This window comes from Oncorhynchus mykiss, chromosome 6 (assembly GCF_013265735.2).
Source record: "Oncorhynchus mykiss isolate Arlee chromosome 6, USDA_OmykA_1.1, whole genome shotgun sequence".
NCBI lineage: Eukaryota > Metazoa > Chordata > Actinopteri > Salmoniformes > Salmonidae > Oncorhynchus > Oncorhynchus mykiss.
Window position 1 is genome coordinate 87,431,876 of NC_048570.1, and position 19,124 is coordinate 87,450,999.

At 46.5% G+C, this 19,124-nt stretch overlaps 1 protein-coding gene across 1 annotated transcript in view; it reads right to left on the reverse strand.

Annotated features, from left to right (window-relative positions):
• The window catches only part of LOC110512518 (activating signal cointegrator 1), an 87,624-nt gene that overhangs the window by 65,524 nt on the left and 2,976 nt on the right, over window positions 1-19,124 (reverse strand). The window contains exons 5-10 of the mRNA XM_036981382.1: window positions 15,955-16,063; window positions 11,226-11,441; window positions 10,594-10,723; window positions 10,261-10,454; window positions 8,492-8,616; window positions 8,194-8,285 (exon numbers count right to left, since the gene is read on the reverse strand). Coding sequence (XP_036837277.1) covers window positions 8,194-8,285; window positions 8,492-8,616; window positions 10,261-10,454; window positions 10,594-10,723; window positions 11,226-11,441; window positions 15,955-16,063 — 866 coding nt within the window. The remainder of the gene's footprint in view (window positions 1-8,193; window positions 8,286-8,491; window positions 8,617-10,260; window positions 10,455-10,593; window positions 10,724-11,225; window positions 11,442-15,954; window positions 16,064-19,124) is intronic.

The following is a 19,124-nucleotide window of genomic DNA, read 5'->3' on the forward strand; positions in this document are numbered from 1 at the left end:
GGACTACCTGGCCTGATGACTCCTTGCTGTCCCCAGTCCACCTGGTCGTGCTGCTGCTCCAGTTTCAACTGTTCTGCCTGCGGCTATGGAACCCTGACCTGTTCACTGGATGTGCTACCTGTCCCAGACCTGTTGTTTTCAACTATAGAGAAAGCAGGAGCAATAGAGATACCCTGAAAGCCAACTGACATTTACTCCTGAGGTGCTGACCTATTTCACCCTCTACAACCATTGTGATTATTATTAGACCCTGCTGGTCATCTATGAACATCTTGGCCATGTTCTGTTATAATCTCCACCAGGCCCTGCCAGAGGAGGATTAACCACCCCTCATAGCCTGGTTCCTCTCTAGGTTTTGGCCTTTATGGGGAATTTTTCCTGCTTGCTGTTTGGGGTTTTAGGCCGAGTTTCTGTACCGCACTTTGTGACATCAGCTGATGTAAGAAGGGCTTTAAAAATAAATTTGACTGATAACCCTGAAGGAACTGCAAAGCTCCACAGCGGAGATTGGAGTATCTGTCCATAGGACCACTTTAAGCTGTACACTCCAGAGCTGGCCTTTACAGAAGAATGGCCAGAAAAAAAGCCATTACTTCAAAGGAAAAATAAGCAAACACGTTTGGTGTTCGCCAAAATCCAAAAGTCACATAAGGAAGAAGGTAGTCTGGTCAGATGAGACTAAAATTGAGCTTTTTGGCCATCAAGGCAAACACTATGTCTGGCGCAAACCCAACACCTCATAACCCCGAGAACAACATCCCCACAGTGAAGCATGGTGGTGGCAGCATCATGCTGTGGGGATGTTTTTAAATCGGCAGGGACTGGGAAACTGGTCAGAATTTAAGGAATGATGGATGGAAATTATTGAGGGAAACCTGTTTCCGTCTTCCAGAGATTTGAGACTGGGCCTGAGGTTCACATTCCAGCAGGACAATGACCCTAAGCATACTGCTAAAGCAACACTCGTCTGGTTTAAGGGGAAACTTTTAAATGCCTTCGAATGGCCTAGTCAAAGCCCAGACCTCAATCCAATTGAGAATCTGTGGTATGACTTAGATTGCTGTACACTAGCGGAACCCATCTGACTTGAAGGAGCTGGAGCAGTTTTGCTTTGAAGAATATTTTGCATCTTCAAAGTGGTAGGCATGTTTTGTCTGTCATAGTTGAAGTGTACCTATGATGAAAATTACAGGCCTCTCATCTTTTTAAGTGGGAGAACTTGCACAATTGGTGGCTGACTAAATACTTTTTTGCCCCACTGTATTTTCATACACACACAAATTACCTAATCTAAAAATATATATATTTTCAATATTCATGTTTATATTTTTAAATGTTCATACTCATTTTACAGATATTCATATTCCTCAAAAGGAACCTTCTATGGATTACATTTTGTGAAAACTCAGGGTCTTTTACTGTTCAAGGAATCACCCAGACACGCACGGAACACAAAACAACATGCTTCCTTTTTTTTAAGACCGTGATTTCGCTGGTCAACATAATGGCTGACAGAATAGAAAAGAACCAGCTCAAAACCTCTGTGGTAAACCTCCATAGGAACAGGGAGCCGATGGAACCCCCCCCCCCCCCCACCACCAAACCATTCTAAATAAACCGAACCAAAACAACAAAGATCCCCATTCCTCATGGTTAAAACAAAACAGACATAGCTTTCAATCAATCCATGTTAGAAAGAGTACAATGTTCAAAGAGCTGCTGGCAGCCTCAGTCATAGTGGTTTGGGGTGGAGTGGTACGGCCTTACTGGGCCATCCAGGCATTGAGGCATCTCCACATTTAAACAGCATGAAAGGCAAGAGATTAAAGACCACCGAGAGCACCAGCGCACCCGATTGATTCATTATACATCAAAGGGTGATGCGAGTCAATCTGCCTCCCTGAAATACAGCGTTTCTCTCCATCTCATCTAACTGCTCTAGACGTAATGGGAACGTGGGTTAACTTAATACCATGTGGGTTTGGTTGATCACGTTTGTGTTTTAGACGATAGAGAAGGGGAGTAAATGTGGGTTGAATTGTGTTGTGCTTCAGCAGTGCTTTTACAGTGATTGTGCTGTAGCCTCCAGTCAGTGTAAAATGGCTGGCTGTGGGTTGATGCTGAAGTGGTGCAGTACGCCCTCTGCTGGTTAGAAGTTGTATAGCAGTAGGGAGGAAAAGAGGAAAGCCAATGATGTCATAGTAGTAGAATCAATTACACCCTAGCCTAAATCACCAACCGGTTCCTCTCTGGGAAATAAAACTAAAATTACAACAATTATTTTTACAAGTACTCTGAAAAGCTACTAAATTACAGTACCAAGAGTAGTTAGTTACTTTGTACCTCTGGCAATCTGTTTCTCTATGGGATGCCCAGCCGTTGAACACGTGTTCAACTTCAACTGGATTATTAGCGGACTATTTGAATCAGGTGTGTTAATGCTGGGATGAAATAAATACGTGTTTCAAGACTGGAAAAGGCAAACAAAGCTATAAAAAAAGCTATGCTTTGTACCACATATATTTACATTTTAAATCATCTAGCTGATGCTCTTATCCAGAGCAACATACAGGAGCAATTAGGGTTAAGTGCCTTGCTCAAGGGCACAACATATTTTTCACACAGTCGGCTTGGGGTGTCGAACCACCGACCCTTCGGTTACTGGCACAATGCTTTAACTGCGAGGCTACATACCTAATAGCACCAATCTAAAGTTACATGTTAATACAGTAAATAACTGAATTAGATTATATTAACTATCCTTGTTCAATCACATTTTATTTGTCACATGCACCGAATACAACAGGTGTAGACCTTACAGTGAAAGGCTTACTTACAAGCCTTTAACCAACAATGCAGGTAAGGAAATAAAGTAAGAGATAAGAAAAACAAATGATTAAAGAGCAGCAGTAAATAACAACAGCGGGGCTATATGCAGGGGGTACCGGTACAGAGTCAATGTGGAGGCTATATACAGGGGGTACCGGTACAGAGTCAATGTGGAGGCTATATACAGGGGGTACCGGTACAGAGTCAATGTGGAGGCTATATACAGGGGGTACCGGTACAGAGTCAATGTGGAGGTTATATACAGGGGGTACCGGTACAGAGTCAATGTGGAGACTATATACAGGGGGTACCGGTACAGAGTCAATGTGGAGGCTATATACAGGGGGTACCGGTACAGAGTCAACGTGGAGGCTATATACAGGGGGTACCGGTACAGAGTCAACGTGGAGGCTATATACAGGGGGTACCGGTACAGAGTCAACGTGGAGGCTATATACAGGGGGTACCGGTACAGAGTCAATGTGGAGGCTATATACAGGGGGTACCGGTACAGAGTCAATGTGGAGACTATATTCAGGGGGTACCGGTACAGAGTCAATGTGGAGGCTATATACAGGGGGTACCGGTACAGAGTCAACGTGGAGGCTATATACAGGGGGTACCGGTACAGAGTCAACGTGGAGGCTATATACAGGGGGTACCGGTACAGAGTCAACGTGGAGGCTATATACAGGGGGTACCGGTACAGAGTCAATGTGGAGGCTATATACAGGGGGTACCGGTACAGAGTCAATGTGGAGGCTATATACAGGGGGTACCGGTACAGAGTCAATGTGGAGGCTATATACAGGGGGTACCGGTACAGAGTCAATGTGGAGGCTATATACAGGGGGTACCGGTACAGAGTCAATGTGGAGGCTATATACAGGGGGTACCGGTACAGAGTCAATGTGGAGGCTATATACAGGGGGTACCGGTACAGAGTCAATGTGGAGGCTATATACAGGGGGTATCGGTACAGAGTCAATGTAGAGTCTATATACAGGGGGTATCGGTACAGAGTCAATGTGGAGGCTATATACAGGGGGTATCGGTACAGAGTCAATGTGGAGGCTATATACAGGGGGTATCGGTACAGAGTCAATGTAGAGGCTATATACAGGGGGTACCGGTACAGAGTCAATGTAGAGGCTATATACAGGGGGTATCGGTACAGAGTCAATGTGGAGGCTATATACAGGGGGTATCGGTACAGAGTCAATGTGGAGGCTATATACAGGGGGTACCGGTACAGAGTCAACGTGGAGGCTATATACAGGGGGTACCGGTACAGAGTCAACGTGGAGGCCATATGCAGGGGGTACCGGTACAGAGTCAACGTGGAGGCTATATACAGGGGGTACCGGTACAGAGTCAACGTGGAGGCTATATACAGGGGGTACCGGTACAGAGTCAACGTGGAGGCTATATACAGGGGGTACCAGTACAGAGTCAACGTGGAGGCTATATACAGGGGGTACTGGTACAGAGTCAACGTGGAGGTTATATACAGGGGGTACCAGTTCAGAGTCAACGTGGAGGCTATATATAGGGGGTACCAGTTCAGAGTCAACGTGGAGGCTATATACAGGGGGTACTGGTACAGAGTCAACGTGGAGGTTATATACAGGGGGTACCGGTACAGAGTCAACGTAGAGACTATATACAGGGGGTACCAGTTCAGAGTCAACGTGGAGGCTATATACAGGGGGTACCAGTTCAGAGTCAACGTGGAGGTTATATACAGGGGGTACCGGTACAGAGTCAATGTGGAGGCTATATGCAGGGGGTACCGGTACAGAGTCAACGTGGAGGCTATATACAGGGGGTACCAGTTCAGAGTCAACGTGGAGGCTATATACAGGGGGTACCGGTACAGAGTCAATGTGGAGGCTATATACAGGGGGTACCGGTACAGAGTCAACGTGGAGGCTATATACAGGGGGTACAGGTACAGAGTCAATGTGGAGGCTATATACAGGGGGTACCGGTACAGAATCAACGTGGAGGCTATATACAGGGGGTACCGGTACAGAGTCAACGTGGAGGCTATATACAGGGGGTACAGGTACATAGTCAATGTGGAGGCTATATGCAGGGGGTACCGGTACAGAGTCAACGTGGAGGCTATATACAGGGGGTACCGGTACAGAGTCAATGTGGAGGCTATATACAGGGGGTACCGGTACAGAGTCAACGTGGAGGCTATATACAGGGGGTACCGGTAGAGTCAACGTGGAGGCTATATACAGGGGGTACCGGTACAGAGTCAACGTGGAGGCTATATACAGGGGGTACCGGTAGAGTCAACGTGGAGGCTATATACAGGGGGTACCGGTACAGAGTCAACGTGGAGGCTATATACAGGGGGTACCGGTACAGAGTCAACGTGGAGGCTATATACAGGGGGTACCGGTACAGAGTCAACGTGGAGGCTATATACAGGGGGTACCGGTACAGAGTCAACGTGGAGGCTATATACAGGGGGTACCGGTACAGAGTCAACGTGGAGGCTATATACAGGGGGTACCGGTAGAGTCAACGTGGAGGCTATATACAGGGGGTACCGGTACAGAGTCAACGTGGAGGCTATATACAGGGGGTACCGGTACAGAGTCAACGTGGAGGCTATATACAGGGGGTACCGGTACAGAGTCAACGTGGAGGCTATATACAGGGGGTACCGGTACAGAGTCAACGTGGAGGCTATATACAGGGGGTACCAGTAGAGTCAACGTGGAGGCTATATACAGGGGGTACCGGTACAGAGTCAACATGGAGGCTATATACAGGGGGTACCGGTACAGAGTCAATGTGGAGGCTATATACAGGGGGTACCGGTACAGAGTCAATGTGGAGACTATATACAGGGGGTACCGGTACAGAGTCAATGTGGAGGCTATATACAGGGGGTACCGGTACAGAGTCAATGTGGAGGCTATATACAGGGGGTACCGGTACAGAGTCAATGTGGAGGCTATATACAGGGGGTACCGGTACATAGTCAACGTGGGGGCTATATACAGGGGATACCGGTACATAGTCAACGTGGAGGTTATATACAGGGGGTACCAGTTCGGAGTCAATGTGGAGGCTATATACAGGGGGTACCGGTACAGAGTCAATGTGGAGGCTATATACAGGGGGTACAGGTACAGAGTCAACGTGGAGGCTATATGCAGGGGGTACCGGTACAGAGTCAACATGGAGGCTATATACAGGGGGTACCAGTTCAGAGTCAATGTGGAGGCTATATACAGGGGGTACCGGTACAGAGTCAACGTGGAGGCTATATACAGGGGGTACTGGTACAGAGTCAACGTGGAGGCTATATACAGGGGGTACCGGTACAGAGTCAACGTGGATGCTATATACAGGGGGTACCGGTACAGAGTCAACGTGGAGGCTATATACAGGGGGTACCGGTACAGAGTCAACGTGGAGGCTATATACAGGGGGTACCGGTACAGAGTCAATGTGGAGGCTATATACAGGGGGTACCGGTACAGAGTCAATGTGGAGACTATATACAGGGGGTACCGGTACAGAGTCAATGTGGAGACTATATACAGGGGGTACCGGTACAGAATCAATGTGTCAATATGCGGGGGCACAGGTGTCGAGGCAATTGAGGTAATTATGTACATGCAGGTAGGGTTATTAAAGTGGCTATGCATAGATAATAACAGAGTAGCAACAGCGTGGGGGGGGGGGGGGGGGGGGTAGTCTGGGTAGCAAACAGAGGCTGTTTAGAAGCCTCTTGGACCTAGACTTTGCGCTCCGGTACCGCTTGCCGTGTGGTAGCAGAGAGGACAGTCTATGACTAGGGTGGCTGGAGTCGTTGACAATTTTTAGGGCCTTCCTCTGACACCACTTGGTATGGAGTTCCTGGATGGCAGGAAGCTTGACCCCGGTGATGTACTGGGCCGTACGCACTACTCTCTGTAGTGCCTTGCGGTCGGACGCCGAGCAGTTGCCATACCAGGCAGTGATGCAACCCATCAGGATGCTCTCGATGGTGCAACTGTAAAACCTTTTGAGGATCTGAGGACCCATGCCATATCTTTTCAGTCTCCTGAGGGGGAAATGGGCTTTGTCGTGCCCTCTTCACAACTGTCTTGGTGTGTTTGGACCATTCTAGTTTGTTGTTGATGTGGACACCAAGGAACTTGAAGCTCTCAACCTGCTCCACTACAGCCCCGTTGAGGAGAATGGGCACGTGCTCGGTCCTCCTTTTCCTGTAGTCCACAATCATCATCTTTGTCTTGATCATGTTGAGGGAGAGGTTGTTGTCCTTGCACCACATGGTCAGGTCTCTGACCTCCTCCCTATAGGCTGTCTCATCGCTGTTGGTGATCAGGCCTACCACTGTTGTGTCATCAGAAAACGTAATAATGGTGTTGGAGTCGTTCCTGGCCATGCAGTCATGAGTGAAACAGGGAGTATGGGAGGGGGCTGAGCACGCACCACTGAGGGATCCCTATGTTGAGGATCAGAGTGACGGATGTGTTGTTACCTACCCTTTCCACCTGGGCGCGGCCCATCAGGAAGTCTAGGATCCAGTTGCAGAGGGAGGTGTTTAGTCCCAGGGTCCTTAGCTTAGTGATGAGATTAGAGGGCACTATGGTGTTGAATGCTTCGCCGTAGTCAATGAATAGCATTCTCACATAGATGTTCCTTTTGTCCAGGTGTGACAGGGCAGTGTGGAGTGCAAAAGAGATTGTGTAACTGAGCTATGGTGGATCTGTTGGTGCGGTATGCAAATTGGGGTGGATCTAGGGTTTCTGGGATAATGGTGTTGATGTGAGCCATGACCAGCCTTTCAAAGCACTTCATGGCTACAGATGTGAGTGCTACGGGTCTGTAGTCATTCAGGCAGGTTACCTTGGTATTCTAGGGCACAGGAACTGTTACCTGACACCTATTACCTTGTAAGAAAATCAATTTCTGCATTGCTTTAAACAATAATGACAGGATTCTTTTGGAACAAAGCATTTCATCCCAGTTTAATCTAAGAGGATGACTACCGCTTGGAACAAGAGAAACTCGTCAGTCAAAAACAATATTCCGGGAACAGACAGTTTAAAATTCCATACATTTTTCCAGACTCTTGGTTTTTATCCCTTGGAGTGTTTTCTTGGCTGAGAGGGAGGGGAAAAGACTTGAGGCGTGTTGGGCGTGTCATGCCAGCCAGGCTGAAACTATGTCCTGTCTGTCTGTTAGAAGTGTCTGTGGTTCCTACACTAACCAGGAGAATATCACATAGCCTTCACAGAGAGCTAAGTGCTCCGAGTGTCCGGGCATGTTCGTACGCGTACCAGTGTACAGAAGCGTGTGTGTAGGAAGGTACGTGGTCACACTAACCTGCTCCTTGTATTGCTCCTGAGACAGACAGTCGGTCATGTTGACACAGCCCAGCAGGCAGCCGGTGGGGTAGTCTTTAGGAAACTTAAGATCTGGGGAGAGGAAGGTGGTCGGTGAGAGTCAACAGTATGTTTACATACATCCTAATAAATATTTTAATTGATTGGTGTGTGTGTGTGGGGGGGGGTAGAGAAAGTGGTAGACTGTCTGTGTGTAACCGTGTGTGTGTAACCGTGTGTGTGTGGGGGGGTGTAGAGAAAGTGGTAGATTGTGTGTGTAACAGTGTGTGTGTGTGTACCTCTCTTGTAGATATGAAGGAACATGTTCTCCACCTGAGTGACCTCCTCAGGGGTGGGCCTCTTGGCTGCAGCTGCTATCCACAGGAGCCCGCGGTGGGATGTGTACCAGCTCCTCCCCTCCACCCTGGACACACATCATATTCCTTTTAGCAGACGCTTTAATCCAGACTGACTTACAGTCATACATTTTAACATACAGGTGTTCCCGGGAATCAAACCCACTGTCCTGGCATTGCAATCGCCATGTTCAACTAACTGAGCGACAGAGGACCGTACTCTACTAACTGAGCTACAGAGGACCGTGCTCTACTAACTGAGCTACAGAGGACCGTGCTCTACTAACTGAGCTACAGAGGACCGTGCTCTACTAACTGAGCTACAGAATACCGTGCTCTACTAACTGAGCTACAGAGGACCATGCTCTACTAACTGAGCTACAGAGGACCGTGCTCTACTAACTGAGCTACAGAGGACCGTGCTCTACTAACTGAGCTACAGAGGACCGTGTTCTACTAACTGAGCTACAGAGGAGAACCGTGTTCTACTAACTGAGCTACAGAGGAGAACCGTGTTCTACTAACTGAGCTACAGAGGACTACATACATGAGTTTGTAACACTTCTTTACAATGGCTAGTCGAAAAGGCTGCCTTTTGACCAATAACAAGACCAATAGTGATGCTTTTTACCAATAACATAGTCCATTGTTTGTTGTGTTTTGTTCTTACTCAATGTCTTTGCAGGGCCTATTGTTGTGTGTGTTATGTGCTTCCTGATATAGCATGGCCAGTAGGGATGCGTTTGACCAATAGCAAGGCCAGTAGGGATGCGTTTGACCAATAGCATGGCCAGTAGGGATGCGTTTGACCAATAGCATGGCCAGTAGTGATGCGCTTGACCAATAGCATGGCCAGTAGGGACGCGTTTGACCAATAGCATGGCCAGTAGGGACGTTTTTGACCAAAAGCATGGCCAGGAGGGATGCGTTTGACCAAAAGCATGACCAGTAGGGATGCGTTTCACCAAAAGCATGACCAGGAGAGATGCGTTTGACCAATAGCATGGCCAGTAGGGACGCGTTTGACCAATAGCATGGCCAGGAGGGATGCGTTTGAACAATAGCATGGCCAGGAGGGATGCGTTTGACCAATAGCATGGCCAGGAGGGATGCGTTTGACCAATAGCATGGCCAGGAGGGATGCGTTTGACCAATAGCATGGCCAGGAGGGATGCGTTTGACCAATAGCATGGCCAGGAGGGATGCGTTTGACCAATAGCATGGCCAGGAGGGATGCGTTTGACCAATAGCAAGGCCAGTAGGGATGCGTTTGACCAATAGCAAGGCCAGTAGGGATGCGTTTGACCAATAGCATGGCCAGTAGGGATGTTGTTGACCAATAGCATGGCCAGTAGGGATGTTGTTGACCAATAGCATGGCCAGTAGGGATGTTGTTGACCAATAGCATGGCCAGTAGGGATGCGTTTGACCAATAGCATGGCCAGTAGGGATGTTGTTGACCAACAGCATGGCCAGTAGGGATGTTGTTGACCAATAGCATGGCCAGTAGGGATGTTGTTGACCAATAGCATGGCCAGTAGGGATGTTGTTGACCAACAGCATGGCCAGTAGGGATGTTGTTGACCAACAGCATGGCCAGTAGGGATGTTGTTGACCAATAGCATGGCCAGTAGGGATGTTGTTGACCAATAGCAAGGCCAGTAGGGATGCGTTTGACCAATAGCGAGGCCCATTATTAGAGTGTTCTGTACCTCTTTATTCCTTTGACCAGTAGTGAGGCCCATGGTTGGTGCATGCTGAGGCACCAGCCCCCGTCTGCCATCTCCTGCAGCTCTCTGTCCTGCAGCCGGAGTCTGGAGCGTTCTGGGCCTACAGCGCCGTCTCCCTCTGTGCCAACAACACCTTTATCCTGAGATCTCCGAGGGCCACTGCCCACGTCCACCCACTGGAGATGCATGGTAAAGAAATGAGTAGAGAGTCACAGAATTATGTTGACAAAACGTTAGCAGCTGTAGAGGGATTTACCAGGGTAAATAGACACGCCACAACGTCATGAGAAAATACTGTGTGTGTGTGTGTCCTACCTTGGGTGCAGCCTGTACGATGTTGGGGTTGACCAGCTCTCTCAGGTGCTGCCGCCCCGCTGGTCCCTCAGGGCGTTGGGGAGCTTTCCCCTTGGTGCCTGTGTTGAGGGCCTTGACCGTCTCGTCAAACCTAAAAACACCAAGGAGTGTGGTCAGTAGGATGCTTTTTAGATGCCTTGTTTCAAACTACACACACGTGAACCCCTCTAGCTGTAACAGTGTGGATACATTACCAGGAGAAATGGAGGTTATCACTGTGTTGTGAAAGTCTGAAGGGTGTATTAAAAACCTACTCTTGTTTATGTAACCCAAGGACTCACATAACTAAGCCTGGGACTAAGTCTGTTTCTGCTCTACCTGACATGTTGTCCTATCAGCAAGTCCATGGTGCTCCGGTCTGCAGTAGTAAACTATATGAGAAGTAGGGTGTGAATTAGTTGAGGCTGCTGAGGGGAGGACGGCTCCCAATAAAGGCTGGAACGAAGCGAATGGCATTGAAACACACAGAAACCATGTGTTTGATACCATTCCACCTTTGTTCTCCAGTCATTACCACGAGCCTGTCCTCCCCAATTAAAGTGCCACCAACCTCCTGTGGTGTGAATTGAGATGTTTTCAAGTCATTCACTCACTTGTTGTAGTAATGACTGTTATTCTCTCCCTCGTCAAGCACCTGTCGGCCTGTGAAGTCCAGCGTGATCTTCCTGTCCTTCCTGGAGGCGTGGCGAAGCTCCCGTAGCTCCTCCTCCTTCTTCCTCAGGTGCTCGCGCTCGCTAGGCGACAGCCACTGGTTGGAGTCGGTGGCAAAGTAGTCTGACTCGTCATCCAGGACCTGCGTTCGTCGCGTACTGTCGATGTAAACAGGGGGAGGGGATATGAAGGTAATCTCACTCCTGTCATCGGCATATAAAGGACACAGCCTCCACATATAAAGGACACAGCCTCCACATATAAAGGACATATAGCCTGCACATATAAAGGACATATAGCCTCCACATATAAAGGACACATAGCCTCCACATATAAAGGACACATAGCCTCCACATATAAAGGACATATAGCCTCCACATATAAAGGACACAGCCTCCACATATAAAGGACACAGCCTCCACATATAAAGGACACATAGCCTCCACATATAAAGGACACATAGCCTCCACATATAAAGGACACAGCCTCCACATATAAAGGACACAGCCTCCACATATAAAGGACACATAGCCTCCACATATAAAGGACACATCCTCCACATATAAAGGACACAGCCTCCACATATAAAGGACACATAGCCTCCACATATAAAGGACACAGCCTCCACATATAAAGGACACATAGCCTCCACATATAAAGGACACATAGCCTCCACATATAAAGGACACATAGCCTCCACATATAAAGGACACATAGCCTCCACATATAAAGGACACATAGCCTCCACATATAAAGGACACATAGCCTCCACATATAAAGGACACAGCCTCCACATATAAAGGACACAGCCTCCACATATAAAGGACACAGCCTCCACATATAAAGGACACATAGCCTCCACATATAAAGGACACATAGCCTCCACATATAAAGGACACAGCCTCCACATATAAAGGACACATAGCCTCCACATATAAAGGACACATAGCCTCCACATATAAAGGACACATAGCCTCCACATATAAAGGACACATAGCCTCCACATATAAAGGACACAGCCTCCACATATAAAGGACACAGCCTCCACATATAAAGGACACATAGCCTCCACATATAAAGGACACATAGCCTCCACATATAAAGGACACACAGCCTCCACATATAAAGGACACAGCCTCCACATATAAAGGACACAGCCTCCACATATAAAGGACACATAGCCTCCACATATAAAGGACACATAGCCTCCACATATAAAGGACACATAGCCTCCACATATAAAGGACACATAGCCTCCACATATAAAGGACACATAGCCTCCACATATAAAGGACACAGCCTCCACATATAAAGGACATATAGCCTCCACATATAAAGGACATATAGCCTCCACATATAAAGGACACATAGCCTCCACATATAAAGGACACAGCCTCCACATATAAAGGACACAGCCTCCACATATAAAGGACATATAGCCTCCACATATAAAGGACATATAGCCTCCACATATAAAGGACACACAGCCTCCACATATAAAGGACACAGCCTCCACATATAAAGGACACAGCCTCCACATATAAAGGACACATAGCCTCCACATATAAAGGACACATAGCCTCCACATATAAAGGACACATAGCCTCCACATATAAAGGACACATAGCCTCCACATATAAAGGACACATAGCCTCCACATATAAAGGACACAGCCTCCACATATAAAGGACATATAGCCTCCACATATAAAGGACATATAGCCTCCACATATAAAGGACACATAGCCTCCACATATAAAGGACACATAGCCTCCACATATAAAGGACACATAGCCTCCACATATAAAGGACACATAGCCTCCACATATAAAGGACACATAGCCTCCACATATAAAGGAGACACAGCCTCCACATATAAAGGACACAGCCTCCACATATAAAGGACACAGCCTCCACATATAAAGGACACAGCCTCCACATATAAAGGACACAGCCTCCACATATAAAGGACACAGCCTCCACATATAAAGGACACAGCCTCCCCATATAAAGGACACATAGCCTCCACATATAAAGGACACATAGCCTCCACATATAAAGGACACATAGCCTCCACATATAAAGGACACATAGCCTCCACATATAAAGGACACATAGCCTCCACATATAAAGGACACATAGCCTCCACATATAAAGGACACATAGCCTCCACATATAAAGGACACATAGCCTCCACATATAAAGGACACATAGCCTCCACATATAAAGGACACATAGCCTCCACATATAAAGGACACATAGCCTCCACATATAAAGGACACATAGCCTCCACATATAAAGGACACATAGCCTCCACATATAAAGGACACATAGCCTCCACATATAAAGGACACATAGCCTCCACATATAAAGGACACAGCCTCCACATATAAAGGACACAGCCTCCACATATAAAGGACACATAGCCTCCACATATAAAGGACACAGCCTCCACATATAAAGGACACAGCCTCCACATATAAAGGACACAGCCTCCACATATAAAGGACACATAGCCTCCACATATAAAGGACACATAGCCTCCACATATAAAGGACACAGCCTCCACATATAAAGGACACATAGCCTCCACATATAAAGGACACAGCCTCCACATATAAAGGACACATAGCCTCCACATATAAAGGACACATAGCCTCCACATATAAAGGACACATAGCCTCCACATATAAAGGACACAGCCTCCACATATAAAGGACATATAGCCTCCACATATAAAGGACACATAGCCTCCACATATAAAGGACACATAGCCTCCACATATAAAGGACACAGCCTCCACATATAAAGGACACAGCCTCCACATATAAAGGACACATAGCCTCCACATATAAAGGACACATAGCCTCCACATATAAAGGACACATAGCCTCCACATATAAAGGACACAGCCTCCACATATAAAGGACATATAGCCTCCACATATAAAGGACACATAGCCTCCACATATAAAGGACACAGCCTCCACATATAAAGGACACAGCCTCCACATATAAAGGACACATAGCCTCCACATATAAAGGACACATAGCCTCCACATATAAAGGACACATAGCCTCCACATATAAAGGACACATAGCCTCCACATATAAAGGACACATAGCCTCCACATATAAAGGACACATAGCCTCCACATATAAAGGACACATAGCCTCCACATATAAAGGACACAGCCTCCACATATAAAGGACACAGCCTCCACATATAAAGGACACATAGCCTCCACATATAAAGGACACAGCCTCCACATATAAAGGACACAGCCTCCACATATAAAGGACACAGCCTCCACATATAAAGGACACATAGCCTCCACATATAAAGGACACATAGCCTCCACATATAAAGGACACAGCCTCCACATATAAAGGACACATAGCCTCCACATATAAAGGACACAGCCTCCACATATAAAGGACACATAGCCTCCACATATAAAGGACACATAGCCTCCACATATAAAGGACATATAGCCTCCACATATAACCTCCACATATAAAGGACACATAGCCTCCACATATAAAGGACACAGCCTCCACATTTAAAGCACACAGCCTCCACATTTAAAGCACACAGCCTCCACATATAAAGGACACAGCCTCCACATATAAAGGACACAGCCTCCACATATAAAGGACACAGCCTCCACATATAAAGGACACAGCCTCCACATATAAAGGACACAGCCTCCACATATAAAGGACATATAGCCTCCACATATAAAGGACACAGCCTCCACATATAAAGGACATATAGCCTCCACATATAACCTCCACATATAAAGGACACATAGCCTCCACATATAAAGGACACAGCCTCCACATATAAAGGACACAGCCTCCACATATAAAGGACACAGCCTCCACATATAAAGGACACAGCCTCCACATATAAAGGACATATAGCCTCCACATATAAAGGACATATAGCCTCCACATATAAAGGACACAGCCTCCACATATAAAGGACATATAGCCTCCACATATAACCTCCACATATAAAGGACACATAGCCTCCACATATAAAGAACACAGCCTCCACATATAAAGGACACAGCCTCCACATATAAAGGACACATAGCCTCCACATATAAAGGACACATAGCCTCCACATATAAAGGACACATAGCCTCCACATATAAAGGACATATAGCCTCCACATATAAAGGACATATAGCCTCCACATATAAAGGACATATAGCCTCCACATATAAAGGACACATAGCCTCCACATATAAAAGACACATAGCCTCCACATATAAAGGACACATAGCCTCCACATATAAAGGACACAGCCTCCACATATAAAGGACACAGCCTCCACATATAAAGGACATATAGCCTCCACATATAAAGGACACAGCCTCCACATATAAAGGACACAGCCTCCACATATAAAGGACACAGCCTCCACATATAAAGGACACAGCCTCCACATATAAAGGACACAGCCTCCACATATAAAGGACACAGCCTCCACATATAAAGGACACAGCCTCCACATATAAAGGACACAGCCTCCACATATAAAGGACACAGCCTCCACATATAAAGGACACAGCCTCCAAATGCATCAGGAAGAAAGTATAAAGAATGACTTTAAACAGAGAGAGTGAAATCACATCAATACTACATGCACACTACATCCCAACCTGTTCTTATCGTATTCCAGCAGTTTGTCTTTATGTTGAAGGGCCTTTTCTAACCCTGCCTTCATCTTTGCCTCTTGGTGTGGAAGACAGCCCCTCTCCGATGCCCCCTCTGAGAGACACAGACAGGCACACAGACATTACATAGAATTCAAACAACTCCCTACTATGTTATGTAGATACAGTTGAAGTCAAAAGTTTACATACACTTAGGTTGGAGTCAATAAAGCTCGTTTTTCAACCACTCCACAAATTTCTTGTTAACAAACTATAGTTTTGGCAAGTCTGTTAGGACATCTACTTTGTGCATGACACAAGTCATTTTTCCAACAATTGTTTACAGGCAGATTATTTCACTTATAATTCACTGTATCACAATTCCAGTGGGTCAGAAGCTTACATACAGTTGACTGTGCCTTTAAACAGCTTGGAAAGTTCCAGAAAATGATGTCATGGCTTTAGAAGCTTCTGATAGGCTAATTGACATCATTTGAGTCAAATGGAGGTGTACCTGTGGAAGTATTTCAAGGCCTACCTTCAAACTCAGCGCCTTTTTGCTTGACATCATGGGAAAATCTAAATAAATCAGCCAAGACCACATAAAAATTATTGTTGACCTCCACAAGTCTGGTTCAAACTTGGGAGCAATTTCCAAACGCCTGAAGGTACCACGTTCATCTGTGCAAACAATAGTACGCAAGTATAAACACCATGGGATCATGCAGCCGTCATACCGCTAAGGAAGGAGAAGCATTCTGTCTCCTAGAGATGAACGTACTTTGGTGCAAAAAGTGCAAATCAATCCCAGAACAGCAGCAAAGGACCTTGTGAAGATGCTGGAGGAAACAGGTACTAAAGTATCTATATCCACAGTAAAATGAGTCCTATATCGACATAACCTGAAAGGCCGCTCAGCAAGGATGAAGCCATTGCTCCAAAACCACCATAAAAAAGCCAGACTACGGTTTGCAACTTTACATGGGGACAAAGATCGTATTTTTGGAGAATGTCCTCTGGTCTGATGAACCAAAAATAGAACTGTTTGGCCATATTGACCATTGTTATGTTTGAAGGAAAAAGGGGGAGGCTTGCAAGCTGAAGAACACCATCCCAACCGTGAAGCACGGGGGTGGCAGCATCATGTTGTGGGGTACTTTGCTGCAGGAGGGACTGGTGCACTTCACAAAATAGATGGCTTCATGAGGAAGAAAATTATGTGGATATATTGAAGCAACATCTCAAGACATCAGTCAGGAAGTTAAATCTTGGTCGCTAATTGTATTTATTTATTTAATTTCACCTTTATTTAACCAGGTAGGCTAGTTGAGAACAAGTTCTCATTTGCAACTGCGACCTGGCCAAGATAAAGCATAGCACTGTGAACAGACAACACAGAGTTACACATGGAGTAAACAATTAACAAGTCAGTAACACAGTAGAAAAAAAGGGGAGTCTATATACATTGTGTGCAAAAGGCATGAGGAGGTAGGCGAATAATTACAATTTTGCAGATTAACAACACTGGAGTGATAAATTATCAGATGGTCATGTACAGATAGAGATATTGGTGTGCAAAAGAGCAGAAAAGTAAATAAATAAAAACAGTATGGGGATGAGGTAGGTAAAAATGGGTGGGCTGTTTACCGATAGACTATGTACAGCTGCAGCACTCGGTTAGCTGCTCAGATAGCAGATGTTTGAAGTTGGTGAGGGAGATAAAAGTCTCCAACTTCAGCGATTTTTGCAATTCGTTCCAGTCACAAGCAGCAGAGAACTGGAACGAAAGGCGGCCAAATGAGGTGTTGGCTTTAGGGACGATCAGTAAGATACACCTGCTGGAGCGCGTGCTACGGATGGGTGTTGCCATCGTGACCAGTGAACTGAGATAAGGCGGAGCTTTACCTAGCATGGACTTGTAGATGACCTGGAGCCAGTGGGTCTGGCGACGAATATGTAGCGAGGGCCAGCCGACTAGAGCATACAAGTCGCAGTGGTGGGTGGTATAAGGTGCTTTAGTGACAAAACGGATGGCACTGTGATAAACTGCATCCAGTTTGCTGAGTAGAGTGTTGGAAGCAATTTTGTAGATGACATCGCCGAAGTCGAGGATCGGTAGGATAGTCAGTTTTACTAGGGTAAGTTTGGCGGCGTGAGTGAAGGAGGCTTTGTTGCGGAATAGAAAGCCGACTCTTGATTTAATTTTCGATTGGAGATGTTTGATATGAGTCTGGAAGGAGAGTTTGCAGTCTAGCCAGACACCTAGGTACTTATAGATGTCCACATATTCAAGGTCGGAACCATCCAGGGTGGTGATGCTGGTCAGGCGTGCGGGTGCAGGCAGCGAACGGTTGAAAAGCATGCATTTGGTTTTACTAGCGTTTAAGAGCATTTGGAGGCCACGGAAGGAGTGTTGTATGGCATTGAAGCTCGTTTGGAGGTTAGATAGCACAGTGTCCAAGGACGGGCCGGAAGTATATAGAATGGTGCCGTCTGCGTAGAGGTGGATCAGGGAATCGCCCGCAGCAAGAGCAACATCATTGATATATACAGAGAAAAGAGTCAGCCCGAGGATTGAACCCTGTGGCACCCCCATAGAGACTGCCAGAGGACCTGACAGCATGCCCTCTGATTTGACACACTGAACTCTGTCTGCAAAGTAATTGGTGAACCAGGCAAGGCAGTCATCCGAAAAAACGAGGCTACTGAGTCTGCCGAATATGGTGATTGACAGAGTCGAAAGCCTTGGCAAGGTCGATGAAGACGGCTGCACAGTACTGTCTTTTATCGATGGCGGTTATGATATCGTTTAGTATCTTGAGCGTGGCTGAGGTGCACCCGTGACCGGCTCGGAAACGAGATTGCACAGCGGAGAAGGTACGGTGGGATTCGAGATGGTCAGTGACCTGTTTGTTGACTTGGCTTTCGAAGACCTTGGATAGGCAGGGCAGGATGGATATAGGTCTGTAACAGTTTGGGTCCAGGGTGTCTCCCCCTTTGAAGAGGGGGATGACTGCGGCAGCTTTCCAATCCTTGGGGATCTCAGACGATATGAAAGAGAGGTTGAACAGGCTGGTAATAGGGGTTGCGACAATTGCGGCGGATAGTTTCAGAAATAGAGGGTCCAGATTGTCAAGCCCAGCTGATTTGTACGGGTCCAGGTTTTGCAGCTCTTT